Source organism: Lingula anatina, chromosome 2, assembly GCF_051362555.1.
Source record: "Lingula anatina isolate TDL-2025a chromosome 2, LinAna3.0, whole genome shotgun sequence".
Lineage (NCBI taxonomy): Eukaryota > Metazoa > Brachiopoda > Lingulata > Lingulida > Lingulidae > Lingula > Lingula anatina.
In genome coordinates this window covers 12,007,264-12,024,334 of record NC_141768.1, presented here as the reverse complement: position 1 = coordinate 12,024,334, position 17,071 = coordinate 12,007,264, and the positions used below count along the sequence as shown (strand labels likewise).

The window sequence follows — 17,071 nt, the reverse complement described above, 5'->3', positions numbered from 1 at the left end:
ATAAAAAATAACCCCATTTGAATCTGTGAATTATGCTGCCAAATCCAAATATAAAATTTTGTCCTTGCAGCAGGTGCGCTATTTACGGAAACGAGGCTCGTGTTCAGAGGATGCTTGTTTTGTTTTGAACTTTCGACCACCTGAAATACCTTGTGTCTACACGAGGTTTGAAACAAAGACATTTTCTTATAGATGATATTTACATGAAACCTACATGTTATTCTTATTATAATTTTCATTGTTTTGCAATTTTGAGTGACCTGTGTGAATGATCTCCAAACGTGACGTCATCGCACGTGCTGACATCTTTCGTTAAGGAAGCGAATCGGATAAATTTTTAACAAAATTTTGTGGAAATAATGCTCATTAGATAATATTACGCGTTTTCAAGGATGATATTCTGTCAAATATTATTCTTATGTGTCAAAACTATACTAGATGGTGATCAGTTTTATACCAATATGAACTGATGCGAAGTTGCTGTTCTTATTCTATTAATTCATGTCAAAGAATACATGTGGCTCGTTGGTCTAGGGGTATGATTCTCGCTTAGGGTGCGAGAGGTCCCGGGTTCAATTCCCGGACGAGCCCTTGTTCTTTTTTCTGCCTTCAAATGTGTTTATGTGTGGTCTTGGAAGCAGTGAAAATGTAAGGAACCGGACAACGTGCCAGTATTTTGCAGAAAAAAATGAAAGAAGGGAAATACAAAATGTTTTTGGAAATGTATACATTTTCCAAAACTTATGCAATCCAGTTAATATAAATACCTTTTTAGTGGTATGCACTCAAAAAGCACACTTACTTCAGTATTTCCAGATATTGAACATATATTTGTATTGAATAAAATTGAAGTTTATTGATATATTTTGCCCTAACAGGTTATGGCCATACATGCTTGTTGGTTTTATTGCCCAGACACATTTTTATAATGTGATTAGAAAAATGAAGTTAAAGAAATTAATTTGGTATTCCAGAAGGAAACTTCACTTACAGGAGATGTAAAACATACACTCAGAATGTGTGTAGCAGTAAGGAGAAAATTGCAATTGTTTTATTGGAAGAACCGAGATTTTTATGAGTTACAGGTAAACTGCTCTGTTCTCTCTCTTATATATATATATATATATATATATATATATATATATATATATATATATATATATATATATATATATATATATATATATATATATATATATATATATTATAATTTGATATATTTTTTTATACATTTAAAATATATTAGAAGAGTTATTAGAAAAATATGTGTATATCAAATCATTATCATTTGAATTCATAAAGTTTGTATCTTACTTGTTCAAGTTTATTTTTGCCATATTTGCAGATTGACCTGAGTGTTCCTGACATTCCTAAAGCCATGGCTTGGTGCAAGGATTCCATTTGTGTGGGTTTCAAAAGAGACTATTTCCTTATTAAGGTACAACAGTTTTTTTTCCGCATTCCCATTCTTAATGATTAGGGGTGCATTAAGATTCAGACATACAGAAATTCCAAATTAATGACTGTAACCACAAATTAAGTACCTGAGTTAAAAAAATAAGTAGCCACAAGCACAGCATTATGGCACACAAAGCACTATGACTCTATGTTCATGTCTACAAATTATACATTGGGGTACTTAATTTGTGCTCCCAAATCTAAGGCTCGTGCTAATGACAACAATTTTTGTTCACAAGTTCAGAGTAAAAATCTCACAAATTATTTGATCTACATGAAGATAGTAATGTTGGGACATAACTGTAAATGTCTTATTGAAACTCATATGATTACAAAAAAGCATCAGTTTTTAAAAGTGTAAGATCCTGCACAGGCAGTAGATAAAACATTTCCCTATTTTTTTTGTCAGGTTGAGTCTGGTGATTTGAAGGAGCTCTTCCCCACAGGTGCTCGTATGGAGCCTCTAGTCACCAAGCTGTCTGAAGACAGGCTAGCCCTGCAGAGAGATGACATGTCTGTTTTCATTAACTCAGAGGGAAATCCTGTTTTGAAATATGGTCTTAACTGGTCTGATATTCCAGCTATTATGGGTATGTTCAAATATGATGGGAACAGTTAATATAATTTTCATAGGAGTTGAACTCCCAAGATGTAGATACGTTGAGTATAATATTTAAAAACATTATGAATGCCTTAGTTGAAGCTTCAAACTGTATTTTTGAGGATATATCACTTATATACATGTACCTGCATTTAGACATGCATAATTTTTTATTTATTTTTTATTTATCAATTTTTATTTTTTATTTTTTCAAATTAGAATGTAACAATGGTTTTATCTTTCATATAGAGCATCATCCTCCATACATCTTGGCAGTTCTTCCAAAATACATAGAGATCCGGACAATCAGTCCAAGGACACTCATCCAGCAGATTGAACTTAACAAGCCAAAATTCATTTGCAAAGGAAGGTAGGAACCAAAAATGGACTTAAGTTAAATAAATGTAGGCCATTCAGTTTATTTATATCAATGAAAAGGTTTTATTAAGTTTGAATTAAGCTTTACTAGTCCACTTATATTCATGAAGTACAAGAATAAAGTAAAACTTTTTAATATGTCAATTGATATTGCTGTTTTTCATAACCAACTGCTAGAAATACTATTTCAAATATACTTTCATTTAACACATAATGAAGAAATATTTATTAACTATAAAAATTGTATCTAGTTTTTAGCTAGTTTTCAAAATTATTAATTAATTTTGCTATTTCCATGATAAAGTGGCTAAAAACTGCTTGAAAGTACACTATAGCTAATAAGTCCCCGGTCACTTTAATAGCACACGCTGTCTACATCAGACGCGCTAATGCGCACGTCCCCGACAGAGTTAATGATAGGGGGATTACGATGGACAGCGCATGTTGCTCACAGCAGTAGGCACTGCCGCCGAAGTTAAACCGGTAATTAAGTCTTTAACTTGACTAAACATGTTTTGCTTTGTAACTTGTGTCCTTCAGTCTTGCTGTTGCGGAAGCGCCGGCGGGACATATCTCCACCTTGCCGATATTTATCCAGACTCTCGACTTTAAAAGTATTATTGGTTTTGATTTTATCAAAGTCTTATTATATAAGAAAACCTGCATATTTTCATACGTTAAGAGAATTATAGAAACTGTAGAAAAAGCTACTCGTACATCAGGGATAAAAAACAACACCTTGCAGCACTATTACCTATTATTCATCACCAGAAGTTACTGTTTCACTTTTTTCTCCCAAATTACAAAGTCTGATGACAACTGAAAGCCTTTAGCCATACCTCAGGGCAGTGGGAGATAGTCTGGATTTGATTAAATGTAATAAAAGTATATTTTGAAGAATTTTCCTAGCCTTCGGCAATTTCCGCAAAGCTTCGGCATGCGCGGCAATACGGAGCTGTCGATATCTGCACGTGTGAACAATAGAATTGGTGGAACAACGGTTAACGTCGTCGAGTCCTCTGCAACCTATCCGACGGGAGTTCGTGTCCCTGTCGGTACTTTTGAAGATTTTGAAATTGTCATTATTAAAAAATATCTATTAATATATAAAACAGTCGTGGCTAATTGTATTTGCAACGGAAAGCACAGTAGGGAGGTTTGTTGTTATTGTTAAAGTTATTATTACTGGGGACATAAATTAGTATGCTAATCTCTTATTATGGTATAATGATTGATACGATGGGTATCAAATAGTTTTCCTTTGATATAAACAACAAAAGAGCGGCCTTCCAAATATCTTTGCTGAATGTTTATAACGTAGGTACTATTATGCGCAAAAATATTGATACATGACGCAAACGACATTTACTAATTTTGGTAATATCAATTTTAATTAAAATTAAATTTAATTGAAATTAAAATTAAAATTTGTCTAAACGTGCATATTACCATTCACCTTGTTTAAAGGGTTCGCAACACTTTACATTCTAATACATTTTGCCAATTTTCATGTTTGCTAGTTTATTTTGATTTGAGAGAAAGCGAGAGAAGACCCTCTACTAGGGCCGCAAATTAATTATGAGTATTTTTCTTCAGTGCAAGAGACTGTGTAATGAAAAATCAATCTGTAACTCTGTTATAGGGTGGCCTTGTGTATGTAATAATATACAAGTAGGGGCAGGGGTACAGTTTTATAGTACAAATAGTCATTTTATACATCTTATTAATCTCATCGTCGGGTCATTGTTTACAATAGCGCTTTGTCGCTGTGCGTACCTTTTTGCATTTGAGTTAGACTCAGTCAGTAACAGCTGGTGATTTTGTCTTTTTTGCGTTTCATTGACAATATTTTGGCCACCTAAGTAGGGAAATGTGGCTCTTTGTTTTGAAATGACATTTCCATTGTTCCTTTGAACACGCAAAAGTCAACACACTTACGTCAACATACTTACTTTGTAATAACAACCCAGGGGAAGAAACAAAAGCCTCATAAGGTGTCGTCATTCACACTGTAAAAGGTGTTAATTTCATGCTTCTATTGTTTGCCCATGAATCATTATGACAAATTTGTAGGGTTGCCAGATCACTGGCGCTTCATTCAATTCTCTATATCTGCCCTGCAGCCTGGGATGAGTGATACTTGACTGACCTTTGTTTACATCTGGAGATTTTCTTTATAATTCGATCAGTGTGCATAAATTATGATATTTTCCATCGGGAAAAATACGTGATAATGTTACGATTCTTATTTTACGGATACATAATTACATAAATTAATTCCTGATTTAATACCCCCTGTTTCAGCGCCTATTCCTGGCTGCGTTAATTATGGGGGGTTGGAAAGTAATCCGTTAGAACGCAGGAGTGATGATTGCTACTCTTACCAACGGTGCATCACCGATCAACTAATCTCAGCCACCTGAAGCAGAATCACCAACAAAAGACAAATTGGACTACATCTGCCTTCTTGTTGAGACATCTTATGTAAAAAAGGCGATAACGGTCAAAATATACGTGCTTCGTGGTTTATTAAATGTTCATCGTATTTTTTCGTTCATTATTCTTATGAGTTAAGCAGCTTCACCTCCGTGACACCCTTTTTATTTATTTAAACCATTGTTAGATAAACCATGGGTTTCACTCCAGATTTCACGATCGAACAGCTGATCATGAGGAGAGTGTAGCATGCTATAGTAAACTACCCCAAATATATATACAACACCTCCAGGGTTTCACGATCGAGCAAGTGATCATGAGGAGAGAGTGTAGCAGAGAACTTCATTAATGGTCGTCATAATTGGTGGTTGCCTTGGGAAAATGAGTTACATGATTACATAATACAGATACATAATAACATAAGATTAATACTAAAATTTTCCCTGATACAAAAACCCCTATTTGAGCGCTTATTCCTGACTGCGTTAATTACGGGTGATTAGAAAGTAATCTATGAGGACGCAGGAGCGATGATTGCTACTCTTACCAACGGTAAATCACCGATTTACTTGACTCCGCTACTTCGAGCTAAATCACCACCAAAAGACATATTAGACCACGTTCGTCCTCTTATTAAAACAAAGAATGTAAAAATGTGATGTCGGTCAAAGAAGAGGACTAGACTACGTGCTTCATGGTTTATTAGATAGGCCTATTCATTGGATTTTTTTAGTTCATTATTATAGCTTCACCTCGCGAGACCCTTTTTTATATATTTAAAACACAGCACCCCACTGGTTTCGCGATCATGAAGAAAGGGAGTGTAGCAAAGAACCTCATTAATGGTCGTGATAATAGGTGGTTGCATTGTAGGCCTAACCTTGTTCATTTTAGTCGACAGACTAAGCTAGAAGAAAGAACAGATCATTATCGCCTCTCTTTACTTAGGAACAATAAGGATGGCTAGTGGCAGCATTTATAAGCTCTTTTATTTAGAAACTTTCCGATCCTTTGTCTGGGACTGCGTCCGAGAAACGGCGATAACGACAGAGACGTCCTCGAACATTTTGGACTCAGTGCAAATTAAAAAAAAATCCGTTAAGAAGTAGCCTTTAAATGTCCCGGCAAATAACTTTGCGATGGCTCAGAGAGTTCTAGAATGAATGACAAGCAACGACATTAGGGTTAATAATAGACTAAAAACTATCAGAGTGTAGGCCTGTCTTAGGCCTACTTCATTTCTAAGGCCATCTTGTGATACGAGTCATGCTACACTATGATTTAATACAGGGATACCATCGATAGTATATCAATAGAAAATCGCAATCCTCAAATGTTTTTTAATTCATTAAATATAAACGGTCTTTTCTCGTACAATGGGTCTGGTATAGTTGTATTGGCCTATCAGTTGGAAACACGTGGTTCGTCTACAATTGCAAATGGCGGAGGTGCCGTGGTAGTTATTGTCGTAAAATTAGCTGGATACGGTGCACGTGAGAAAATTATTCATTAAATTTAGTTTTCGAGCGTCAGCTTAATCTGGTAAAATGCGAGACGAAAAAAAAATCATAGATAGAGCCTTATGACCCACTGTAGAATGATGCCGAATAATACATCAACGACGTAGTTTATCGGCAGATAAACGTGTTTCCATTCTCGGCTGACTGAGGAAAGGTTTGAGAGAGCATTTAAAGAAGAGGCGGTCGAACCAATAGTGAGTAGGAAGTGTTCTGCAATCAAGACGAACAATACCGATCATAAGTGGACAGCTAATAACCCCTAATTAAGCCCGGGTTACGCGCTGCTGTGTTGACTCCTTGCTGGGGAGCGGTAGCGGCCTCCTACTGCTGTGAGTAATCACGCATTGTCTTCTAACCTGCGGCTTAGTTGACTCCTTGCTGGGAAGGGGTAGCGGCCTCCTACTGCTGTGCGTATTCAAACATTGTCTTCTAACATGCGGCTACACGACGGTTGCATTGTATTAATAAAGTAATACCTATTCATAAGGAAGGGGGCGGATGGTAATTTTACGAGAATTAAATCAGTTACCGATCATACGCGTACCAATAGTCGTGTTTTTTTTTAGCTATACGGTAGATACCTTGTACATGTTTATACAATATACCTGTATGGATTTAAATATATTTGAATGAAATTTGTAACATGTCATACCTCTATGATAATAAAAATATTTGAATTGAATTTATAGCATATCAGTGTAGAATTTGTTGGGTCTTTCCTTCAGCCATGTGTATGTGGCATCTAGTAACTATGTGTGGAGATTGGCCCCCATTCCAATCACAAGGCAGATAGGGCAGCTGCTGGCACAGAAGGAGTTTGAATTGGCATTGGTGCTTGCTGTAAGTTTAGCTATATATTGTTAGTATTATTTCTTTACTTTTACTATATGATGGTAGCAGAGAAATAGAATGGGTGATGCAACACCCATAAATATGTTTGGCATAGAATATGGTATTTAAAAATTGTCTATTATAAAAGGCACATTGGACAAAAATTGGCGAAAAATGCCTCATGCATGCATGAAATAAATGTGTTAAAAAGCAAATTTTCCAGTTGATTTTGTTGTAATAAGACTGGCCCTAAGAATATTACCTCCTGTCACCGATGTGAGCCAAATACATGTACATGATCATGAATCTTGTCTATTTTAACAACAAGTGAAATATGAATGCTTTCAACATGTGATATTTCAGGCAGGTAAAAATTATCAATACTAATTCTCTTTATTATAATGTGAGAAAACTTTTTTGAAATTTAAATTTTTTTTTCAGAATATGACAAACGAAGAAGAAGCAGAAAAACAAGTCAGGATACAAAAGATTCAAAACCTTTATGCCTTCAATTTATTTTCCCAACACCGTTTTGAAGAGTCCCTAAAGATATTTGCTGAACTGGGCACTGGTATGTGAGAATATTTACAGGAAATAATTAAGTGATGTGGTAAACTTTAATCAACCATTTTATTGCACTGGAGGTAACATCAAAACATCTTTGTCATTTGATTGAAATGATTTGTGGTAAATAGACTTTTTTCAAAGTGATTTAACCTTTTAGAAAGAGTAATATGATGTTTCAAAAGAAGTGTCCTATGTTTATTCCACAAATAGTCTAGCTTAAATCAACAGATTTTATAACACGGGTTTGCACTTCTGAGGTGTGGAAGAAGGCCAGTATAGATCCCAGTATGATCTGCTCCAATATGCAGAAAGTAATTAGACTATTTAGTTTCAAGTTAGCCAGTAAAAAAATTGTCCTTTAGCCTTGTGCTTAATACACAACTAAGCTATGTCATTAGGTCTCAGTACATGTTTGTTTTAATTTTTATTCCTATATTTCCAGATCCTGCTAATGTAATTGGGTTATATCCCAATTTGTTGCCATCAGAGTTCAGGAACAAATTGTCCTACCCTGACAAAACTCCGGATTTATCTGGGGGAGAATTGGAGAAAGGGATACTGGCCTTGATTGAATATCTCACACAGGTATAGAACTTAATGCAATCAATTCATTAAAGTACATGTAGTGTAGTAGTGATTTAAAGGAGCATAATACGTTATACTTTTTTCTTTGCAATATCATGTGACTTAAATTATACAGGTGACTTTGAAAACCACTATTTTCAGGCATTCAGACAAACTGATAATAGTTCTAAGGCATATATTTCTGAAAAGTATGTCTCTTTACATAGAATAGTACCATGATACAATGGATTTTTTTTCTTTCAGAGAAGGAATGAACTACAGAAAGATTTATCTGTGTCAAAGGAGAAAGAATTGGTATCATCTGCTATAGTAGAAGGCAGCACAACTATAAAGTCCAGAAAACAGCTTGGACAGATCATTGACACCACTTTGCTCAAATGTTATTTACTGGTGAGTACATACAGGCCTTTAAAATGGATAAGGCCTTTTCTATCTCGAACCTAAGGTTTGTGAGCACAAATGGCCAAATTAATGACTCAAACCACAAATTAACCACTCCAAGGTAAAATTACTTGCCACAAGCACAGCGTTTCATTACACAAACTGTTTATTTGCTTATCTACCCTTCGGTTTGTTCTGTATGAGCCAGAGATTGTCGAGAATGCATTACAGTCATATAAAACTAACCCATAGGGGGCGTTTGTATACAGCCAGAGACCTGGATGGAAGCTGGTGGAAGTTGTTTGTGTAATGAAACACTAAACTTGTAGCAAGTAATTTTATGTTGGGCTAGTTATTTGTGGCTGGAGTCATTAATTTGTGCATTTGTGCTTCTAAATCTAAGGCTCGTGTTAGAAAACAGCAATTATGGTTATGAGGCCTGACTTAGTAGTTGGCATGAACTTTATTTATACCAATGTTTGCATCAATATTAATTGCCTAGAAAGCACTAGACTAGGTTACTTGACATAGCATTTTAAAGTTTTTCCTAAAGCATCTGACAGACAAGAGATTTACATGAATTTGCAATCATGCACTGAATAGTTTTCCAAAAGACATGATAGATAATCCCCTAAAAGATAAAATATGGCAAGACCTTTAGGCTTCATTCACATGCAATGTCTGTTTTCTAAATTCTATTTTCTATTCGCGGTATGTCTTATGATCACAGTCTGTGCCCTGAATACCCCGTGGCATAATTACTGGCAGTATACTTTTCAGAAATATATGCCTTATAGTAATTACTTTTCAGAAATATATGCCTTATAGTAACTTATAGTAACTGGCTCGCGCTGCCAGTAATTACGCCGTGGGATATTCAGGGCATAGACCGTGATCATAAGACATACCTGGAATAGAAAATAGAATTTAGAAAATAGACATTGCACGTGAATGAAGCCTAAGTTAGCCTTTGTTGTTTCAGACCAATGATGCTCTTGTTGCTCCTCTCTTGAGACTGAAAGACAACAACTGTCACCTGGAGGAGAGCGAACGTGTTCTGAAAAAACAACAGAAATGGAGCGAGCTAATCATCCTTTATGAAAGAAAAGGCTATCATAAAAAAGGTAAATGTCATCTTTGACACATTTCAGTTGGATGAGGCATTTTCATTTGAAAATACATATTTCTTCTAGAGTTCAAAAGACAGACAATATAAGTTCAAGATAACTTTAATGAATAAATAATTAATAGATCAATACATTGAGCAAATTAAATTTGAGAAAGTATGATCGAGCTTCAAGGAATGCCGCGAAAAGTATATTCCAAGCATTATTATTATTATTATTATTATTTTTTTTTTTTTTTGGGGGGGGGGGGGGGGGCAGGGGAGTTCTTGTTCTTTGCATCTTCATAAAATACTTCTGGTTTTTTTCAAGCTCTTGACTTGCTGTTGAAGTTATCTGAGAAAGACTCTGGGTCACGCTCCTCACAGTGGGCAGGGCACGAGAGGACCAAAGACTACCTCATGAGACTGGGTATGTGTTGATGTGGGAGGTGGTACATTGTATTACATGTATAAATACTACTTATGTGAATCTGTTTGAACACAGTAAAATTCTGCTGAATGAGAGAACCTCATATTTAAGTGTACCAGTCAGTAAAATTTTGAAATTACAGGAACATTTATGACATGCAACTTTGTGCAGGTATTATTAATTTTTTTTCACAAAATAAAACTTTAAAATAAAATTTTACATGTACTTCAGAACAAGAATTTTTTTATTAAATTATAATATTTTCATTTTTTTATTTTTGGCAAATGTTTTTGCACCACTTTAGGTACATGTGCATGTTGATATTAATTAACTTGAACAGTTGAAAAAAATAACCTTTTTATAGCTGTTTAAGGTGTTGACTTTGTCTTTAAGTAGTGCCATGCTACAAAGGTCTTTTTATTGCCTTTATTATGAAGTCGTGTCGTTTTTCTCTATTTGTTTTTCTTTATTTGTCACAATTTAGGTGGAGAACACATAGACATTATTTTTACATATGCAAAGTGGGTTCTGCAAGCATCTCCAGAGGATGGCTTAGAGGTACAGATTATTTGCAGTTTTTATTTGTATAGCCATGTGTATTGTGTGACTTTTTTCAAAAAGTAGTATTTTTGGATTATGGTTGTCATAATTGTTGGGCATAACAACTGGTGGTTATCAAGTGGTTATCTAGAATTCATTGAACTTTACATTGTCAAAGCAGCCTATGTAGCCCAAGCTTCCTGCTGTTTGGCCTACTTTTGTCATTAGATCATTTTTTTTTCTTTTCTAGATATTTACAGCTGATACAACAGAAGCAGAAGGGTTGCCACGTAGAAAAGTACTAGAATACCTGGAACACATCTCAAAGGATTTAGCTATGCCATATTTAGTAAGTTGATATGAAAACTTTGTTGTTGATAAAAATAGGAAAGTAGAACTGGTTTAACATATGTTTATAAAGAAGCTAATTTTTAATATTTTAATGAAATTGTGTGTTGTTAAGCCTTATTAATTTCTAAGGATAAATATATTCAATTTATTTCACAGGAACATATCATAGTCACTTGTCATGACCAGACACCAGAGTTTCACAATAAGCTTGTGAATTTGTACAGAGAAAAGGTGCAGGCACTTATGACAGAATATTTGCAGCAGTTACCAGAAGGTTAGAAATAATTTTTTTTCAATATTTGACCTTTTTTATTTTTTAAAACAGACTAGGTGAGAAATGTATCACCCATCATTTGGGAGGTTAAATATATTTTGGTTTGCTGTAGGTGTTGATAACTTGCCCATCAAAGATTAATAATGTTAGATTAATATTGTTTTATGGCTTTAAACACAAATAAAACTGAAATGGGACAGAACCTTATCAAATATTTTACAAGAGGAAGTTTTTTAACTAAAATTTCTATGCTTCTGTAATGTACATCAAGATTGTTTTCTCCCAGGCACATCAGCAGGGTGGTTTGGTGGGGGTCAGAAAGACTGGTTGGAAAAGGCTCAGTCTGAATCAAAATTTGAACTAGATACTTTGTCATTTTTCAAATTGGGTCAACTAAGGGGTAAAATGGTCCATTCTTTTTTTTTTTTTTTTTTTTTTTTTTAGAAAAATAACTCATATTATGAAATTGCTGGCTACAAGCCTCCCTCTGTATCTTACACTTTAATCTAGTATCTGTTTTCTAAGGAGTTGTACCCCATGGACTGTGGAGTCACAAGCATCATTTTAAACTGTACTGCAATAAACCAATTTGATTACTCAGTTATGAAGGTGATAATGGGTTCACTTTTTTATTGCTTTAATTTTCAAGGTCAGCTCCCAGCTCAAGCAGGAAAGGAGCCAGGAGAATTAGGAGAACTAAGGGAAAAGTTCATCACTTTTCTAGAAATGTCTGACAAATATCAGCCAGAGAGACTACTCACTCATTTTCCTTTAGATGGTAGGCATAGATCATTATAGAATTTTTGCAGTATTTGAAGTTGGGATGCGTTATGATTTTGTGTAAGGGTACAGTTAAGGCCAGTCTTACTAATTTAGATGGTTATATTGCAAAAAAAGTGATTTTCCTTAAAACTTTATCCATTCATCCATTCATCCATACCAAGGCATAACTTCCACAAATCACTTTTTATTTCATCTCAGTTTCTCACCATTTCTTTGCTACAAAGGTATTCATCCTGCACACTCTAATTAGTGCTAAAATAGTGCACACGTCATCTTTTTTATCTCTAGTAGGAGAGGTTTTTGCTTGTTTTTGCTTTAGATCATGTTCTCCTTTCATAAAAATGGATTCCTTATGTGTTTTGTTTCTACACATTTCATTTAGACATAATTTAAGCATATTCAAAATATTAAACTGTTCAACGATATCTAAAACATGCACTGCCATACAGGGAATTTTACCAAACACAATCACCAATGTGCCATTCTTCAATTTTAGGATTCTATGAAGAAAGAGCCATTTTATTAGGTCAGTTAGGGAGGCATGAACAGGCACTTTATATCTATGTGCATCTTTTGCAAAACACAAGGAAGGCAGAATTGTAAGTATGCTTTGATAGCATCCCCAAAATACTGCCAAGTTTCATTTCATTTATTAGTAAGCTTTCTCTTTTGAATATATATATATATATATATATATATATATATATATATATATATATATATATATATATATATATATATATACTAGTATGCTTTATTCATACTTTCTACACCAGACTGAGCTGGTGGAAATGTACAGAAATAAAGAAATAGCAACAAAAGTAATGATAATATATGACACAGTTTAAGCTTGATTGTACCAAGGAGTTATAACAGAAGGAGATTACACGCAAGCCTCTCTATTGTCCGATGTCTGTTACGGTGGGCGGAGCTAGCTACGGGGGGCCTCCTGTCTCAAGGTTTCGTCTGGGTCGCTCTCCTCCGCTTGGAGATTGATTTTATATGCGTTATTTCGCGTTAGAGTTCGAGATCAGTAGTGTCAAAGCGGCGCTCTATGCTGACGATTTTTTGCACAGGTAGTTATTTGGACGATGTGCTTGGAGGGAACGATATCAAAGAAAGCGATTATAAGGTGGTGACTGAGGATGGTCGCCGTGAGTTTTTTTGAGTCGGTGATAGATGGCTTTTCTTTTGCACAACACAGTGAAAAATCACCAAGGATAAGTCGAAAGAAAACGTCCCAACTGTGGTTTGTGAAAATGACATTCAAGTGAACGTCTGTCCTCACTGCCAAAGAACATAATATTAATACATAAACGTTTGGACCCTCCTGCCCTTGGGTCCCATAAACATATACATTGAGACAGTGCCTAAGCTTTGTGACTGGTTTTAAATTTCTTTAAGTATTTTTTTCTCTCACTCGGTATAATTTTAATATCATAATGCATTAAAGTGAAATTTTAATCAAAGGTTGAGGCAATGCCACGACATGCCAGTTTACTAAATACTCGTTATAAATTTCTTTATCTTGGAAATCTCCCTTTTTTTCAGGATTATTTTGACACATACTAACACTTCATATTTGTCGGTAAACAAGTACACAGTGCTAAACATTAAGAATAATTTTTATTCATTCATAAATATATTTATGTACAAAATATATCAGAACTTTTAGTATTAACTGAGCTCTTTAAAGTGAAACAAATAAAGATGAGAATTTTGAATTTCAAACTATTATTTACTATATTAACTTAAAATATCTTTTAAGTCAACTCTATACTCAAGCATCATGAGTAAAACCATTTTATTATATCAATAGAAGAACAAAAACAAAATTTTACACGTAAGCAGTAATTAATGAAGTCATAAGAATGACTAAGTTGCTATGGTTTTCCAGTTTTATGCAGTCTATGTTGGCATTTTTTTCAACCGTGCAAATAGAAATAATTATATTCTTTTTTATCTGACTTGCTGATACCAGTCTGTGCCAGATACTATTCCACTCACAGGCCAGCAAGGTCTGAGAATCTAATGGGCTGAATGAAAAAAAAACCCTAGAAGATAAAGTGGCTAATTCTTACAAATAGGATAAAAAACATGGGATTTTCAAAAGGTTATTATAAATCAAGACAACACTTAGTAAGAACATTTATAAAATGAACTAGAGTACATGTTACAGCTGAAAAAATGAACTGGGCCAGTAAGTGACTGCTTTAAAGAAATTTCACTGAAACAGTCCAAATTTTACTGGCAATCAAGTAGACTGTTATACCATGGCACTCAACAAATTATATATAGGTTTTGAATTTTTTTCCACGTGACAGTAACATAAAATTTATGTCAACTTTTGAAAGGTATAGAGTCAGTTAGGTGACTGAAAATATTTTAAAATGTCATGAAGGAGCACTATTAATTTAATGCAATCTCTGTTGGCCAGTCTTATCCAGTTTCTTCTCCAAAAAGGACAACTCAAGTGAGAATTTCTTCAGGGCCTTTCCTTCTGCCTGCCAATGCCATGCCACTCAGAAAAGAGAGAAACCTGTAGGTTAGAAAAAAAAAAAAAAAACATAATAATAGCATTATGAACTACTAGTATCCATGAAGACATTATGGAATTACGCAGTGAAGTTTAATGTGTCTTGTTTTGACTTGACTGAAATAATGTTCACCACATAAATGAACAATTTACAACTAAATTTATATAGAATATCAAGATTCATGATCACAAGCTAATAACCCCAAGAAATTGAAAGCAATTGTACTTATTACAAGAAATTATTTAAATCCGCCCTTGTTCCTACTCTTCTGACAGGACAAAAAGGGGATTTCAGAGAGGCTGGTTGCTAAAAGGAAAATGCCCAAGGTTGTTGTATTTTGGAAAAAATTTAAAAAAGGGTACTGTTGTTAGTGAATGTTTAATGCATCGTAGGCATTATGACAAAATTAACTTACCCCAGACACGCTGACCTCCTTTTTTCATTGACATATTTTAATTTTTTCCAGCCTGACCATAATTCATGTATTCAATGCAAGCGCCTCCCATATCTATAATAGAATAAAAAAAACTTGAGTAGTGTTAAGATAAGCATGTAAAATTCATTATCAATTTTGAGAGAATTTCTGATTCAACACTGCAAGATGAAATATTTACTTTCAAGTAATGAATAAACCTTAATAGAGTTCTATTCTTTTGTAACCACCAAGGCAAAGCTTCTTTCTTAAAATGAACAGAAACATCCAAGCTTGCCACCTAACATGCCAAAGTAGTGAAGTATAATTAATGTAGAGAAGCAAGTACCCCTTAATTATAGAGGTGTCTTACACAGTAAGGTGTGTCTTACACACCTTGACTCAAAGGGAGATGTGTAGTGAGATAACAGGTTAAGTAATTGGTATAGCCTAGGTGAACTTAAAACCTTTAGACTTTAAATTAAAAGCACCAGGATTCATATGTGTTCTTTTTTCAAAGGTTTAATATAAATTAAAACACATATATGTAAAAAGAAGACTAAATAAGTTAAAAATAACTATGCCATAAAGTCAAACTTCCTGTTAGACCGCCATGATGGAAAATGCTGGGTGGAGGCAAAATTTTCCAGTCAAAAAAACTGAGCACTTTACTTTAACAACAAAGTTACCACTCCAAAGCCACCCACCATGGTGAGAAGAAAAATGATGACCAACTGTCATGATAGGTCTTTTTAGATTTAAACATGAAAAAGGTAAAGGCCAAAATGGTACATTTACCCATAACACTAGAGTAAAAAATTGGTATTCTGAACAAATCAGGTTATTTTTTTCAAGAAATATTGGAGCAGTATCCATGCAATATATACCACGCCACGACCAAGATGTTCAAGAATCTAAACACACCAAATTTTTTTATAATCTTGCATTTGAAAAATACAAAAAGCAGTAAGGCTTTTGGCCGTAACAAGCGTAACACTTTTTGATCGGAACTCATGAAAATTGTCAATTGTCGTATCCAAGCTAGACCACATGTAAAATCGCAAAAAAAAACAATACTGCTCAAGCAAGTGTGTTGCATACATAACAATTAGTTAAATTTTATGACTGTCATGTGACACAAGTTTCAAAAAGAAGGAGGAAAATGTCTTTTGGAGTAATTTTTTTTCGAAATATTAACAAGATGGCGGCTTAAGCATCTGCTTGTTATTCGGCTACTGAAAGTGCACCCAAGTTTTATTCTTTGCTATTGCCACAAATTACTTAACAATTGCAACTGTATAAAGACCAAACTTTCTTCATCTGACACTATATTTATAGGCACTTGTTATGAGTGGGAAATATTTTTCGTGCAATATTTATTCTCCACACACCACCTCGCGAGATCAACGTGTAGCTGGACACTTACACAGTGAGACCCTACGACATAAAAGTTGCAATTTATCTTCATATTTCGTGTAGTTATGCATTTAAAAGCACTTACCTGTTTTTTGAAAACCTTGTCCAACGTAATATCATATAAATTCTGTAATTCTCTCATTTTAAGAAACTTTTGACTGCGTTTCTGTTTGTGTCCTCTCCAAACGACAGACGAAGGCATCTATTCTGACAAACGAGATTTAAACGAGAGTACCAATTAAGCGTAACAGAGATAGGCATCCATTGTTCTCTGGGTTCTATTCATTCCGACCAATGAGAGACCGTAATACGGGCTCCACCTCCACGAGTGTAATCTCCTTCTGTTATAACTCCTTGATTGTACCAATATACCATGAGCATAACATGGTTTTCGTCTTTTTGAAAATATCCTTTATAGAATATAATAATAATTAAGTCATCCTACATTATAATGTAAAAAGCTCTA

The 17,071-nt window shown here is 34.4% G+C and overlaps 1 protein-coding gene, 1 long non-coding RNA gene and 1 other non-coding gene across 4 annotated transcripts in view; 2 read left to right on the top strand and 1 right to left on the bottom strand.

Moving 5' to 3' along the window:
• Nucleotides 1-17,071, top strand: part of LOC106164366 (vam6/Vps39-like protein) — a 31,825-nt gene that overhangs the window by 3,454 nt on the left and 11,300 nt on the right. For both annotated transcript variants that reach the window (XM_087005253.1, XM_087005252.1), the window contains 15 exons: nucleotides 975-1,085; nucleotides 1,346-1,438; nucleotides 1,868-2,048; nucleotides 2,309-2,429; nucleotides 7,119-7,233; nucleotides 7,666-7,795; nucleotides 8,234-8,376; nucleotides 8,620-8,766; nucleotides 9,740-9,881; nucleotides 10,194-10,292; nucleotides 10,777-10,850; nucleotides 11,083-11,181; nucleotides 11,340-11,457; nucleotides 12,107-12,235; nucleotides 12,737-12,839. In XM_087005253.1, coding sequence (XP_086861379.1) covers nucleotides 975-1,085; nucleotides 1,346-1,438; nucleotides 1,868-2,048; nucleotides 2,309-2,429; nucleotides 7,119-7,233; nucleotides 7,666-7,795; nucleotides 8,234-8,376; nucleotides 8,620-8,766; nucleotides 9,740-9,881; nucleotides 10,194-10,292; nucleotides 10,777-10,850; nucleotides 11,083-11,181; nucleotides 11,340-11,457; nucleotides 12,107-12,235; nucleotides 12,737-12,839 — 1,805 coding nt within the window. The remainder of the gene's footprint in view (nucleotides 1-974; nucleotides 1,086-1,345; nucleotides 1,439-1,867; nucleotides 2,049-2,308; nucleotides 2,430-7,118; nucleotides 7,234-7,665; nucleotides 7,796-8,233; nucleotides 8,377-8,619; nucleotides 8,767-9,739; nucleotides 9,882-10,193; nucleotides 10,293-10,776; nucleotides 10,851-11,082; nucleotides 11,182-11,339; nucleotides 11,458-12,106; nucleotides 12,236-12,736; nucleotides 12,840-17,071) is intronic.
• Trnap-agg (transfer RNA proline (anticodon AGG)) lies at nucleotides 520-591 on the top strand. Its single transcript has one exon. It is a non-coding gene; the product is annotated as a tRNA-Pro (tRNA).
• On the bottom strand, nucleotides 14,028-16,952 carry LOC147763403 (uncharacterized). Its single transcript, XR_015332959.1, has 3 exons — nucleotides 16,691-16,952; nucleotides 15,193-15,285; nucleotides 14,028-14,779 (listed from the first exon to the last, which is right to left on the bottom strand). It is a non-coding gene; the product is annotated as an uncharacterized LOC147763403 (long non-coding RNA).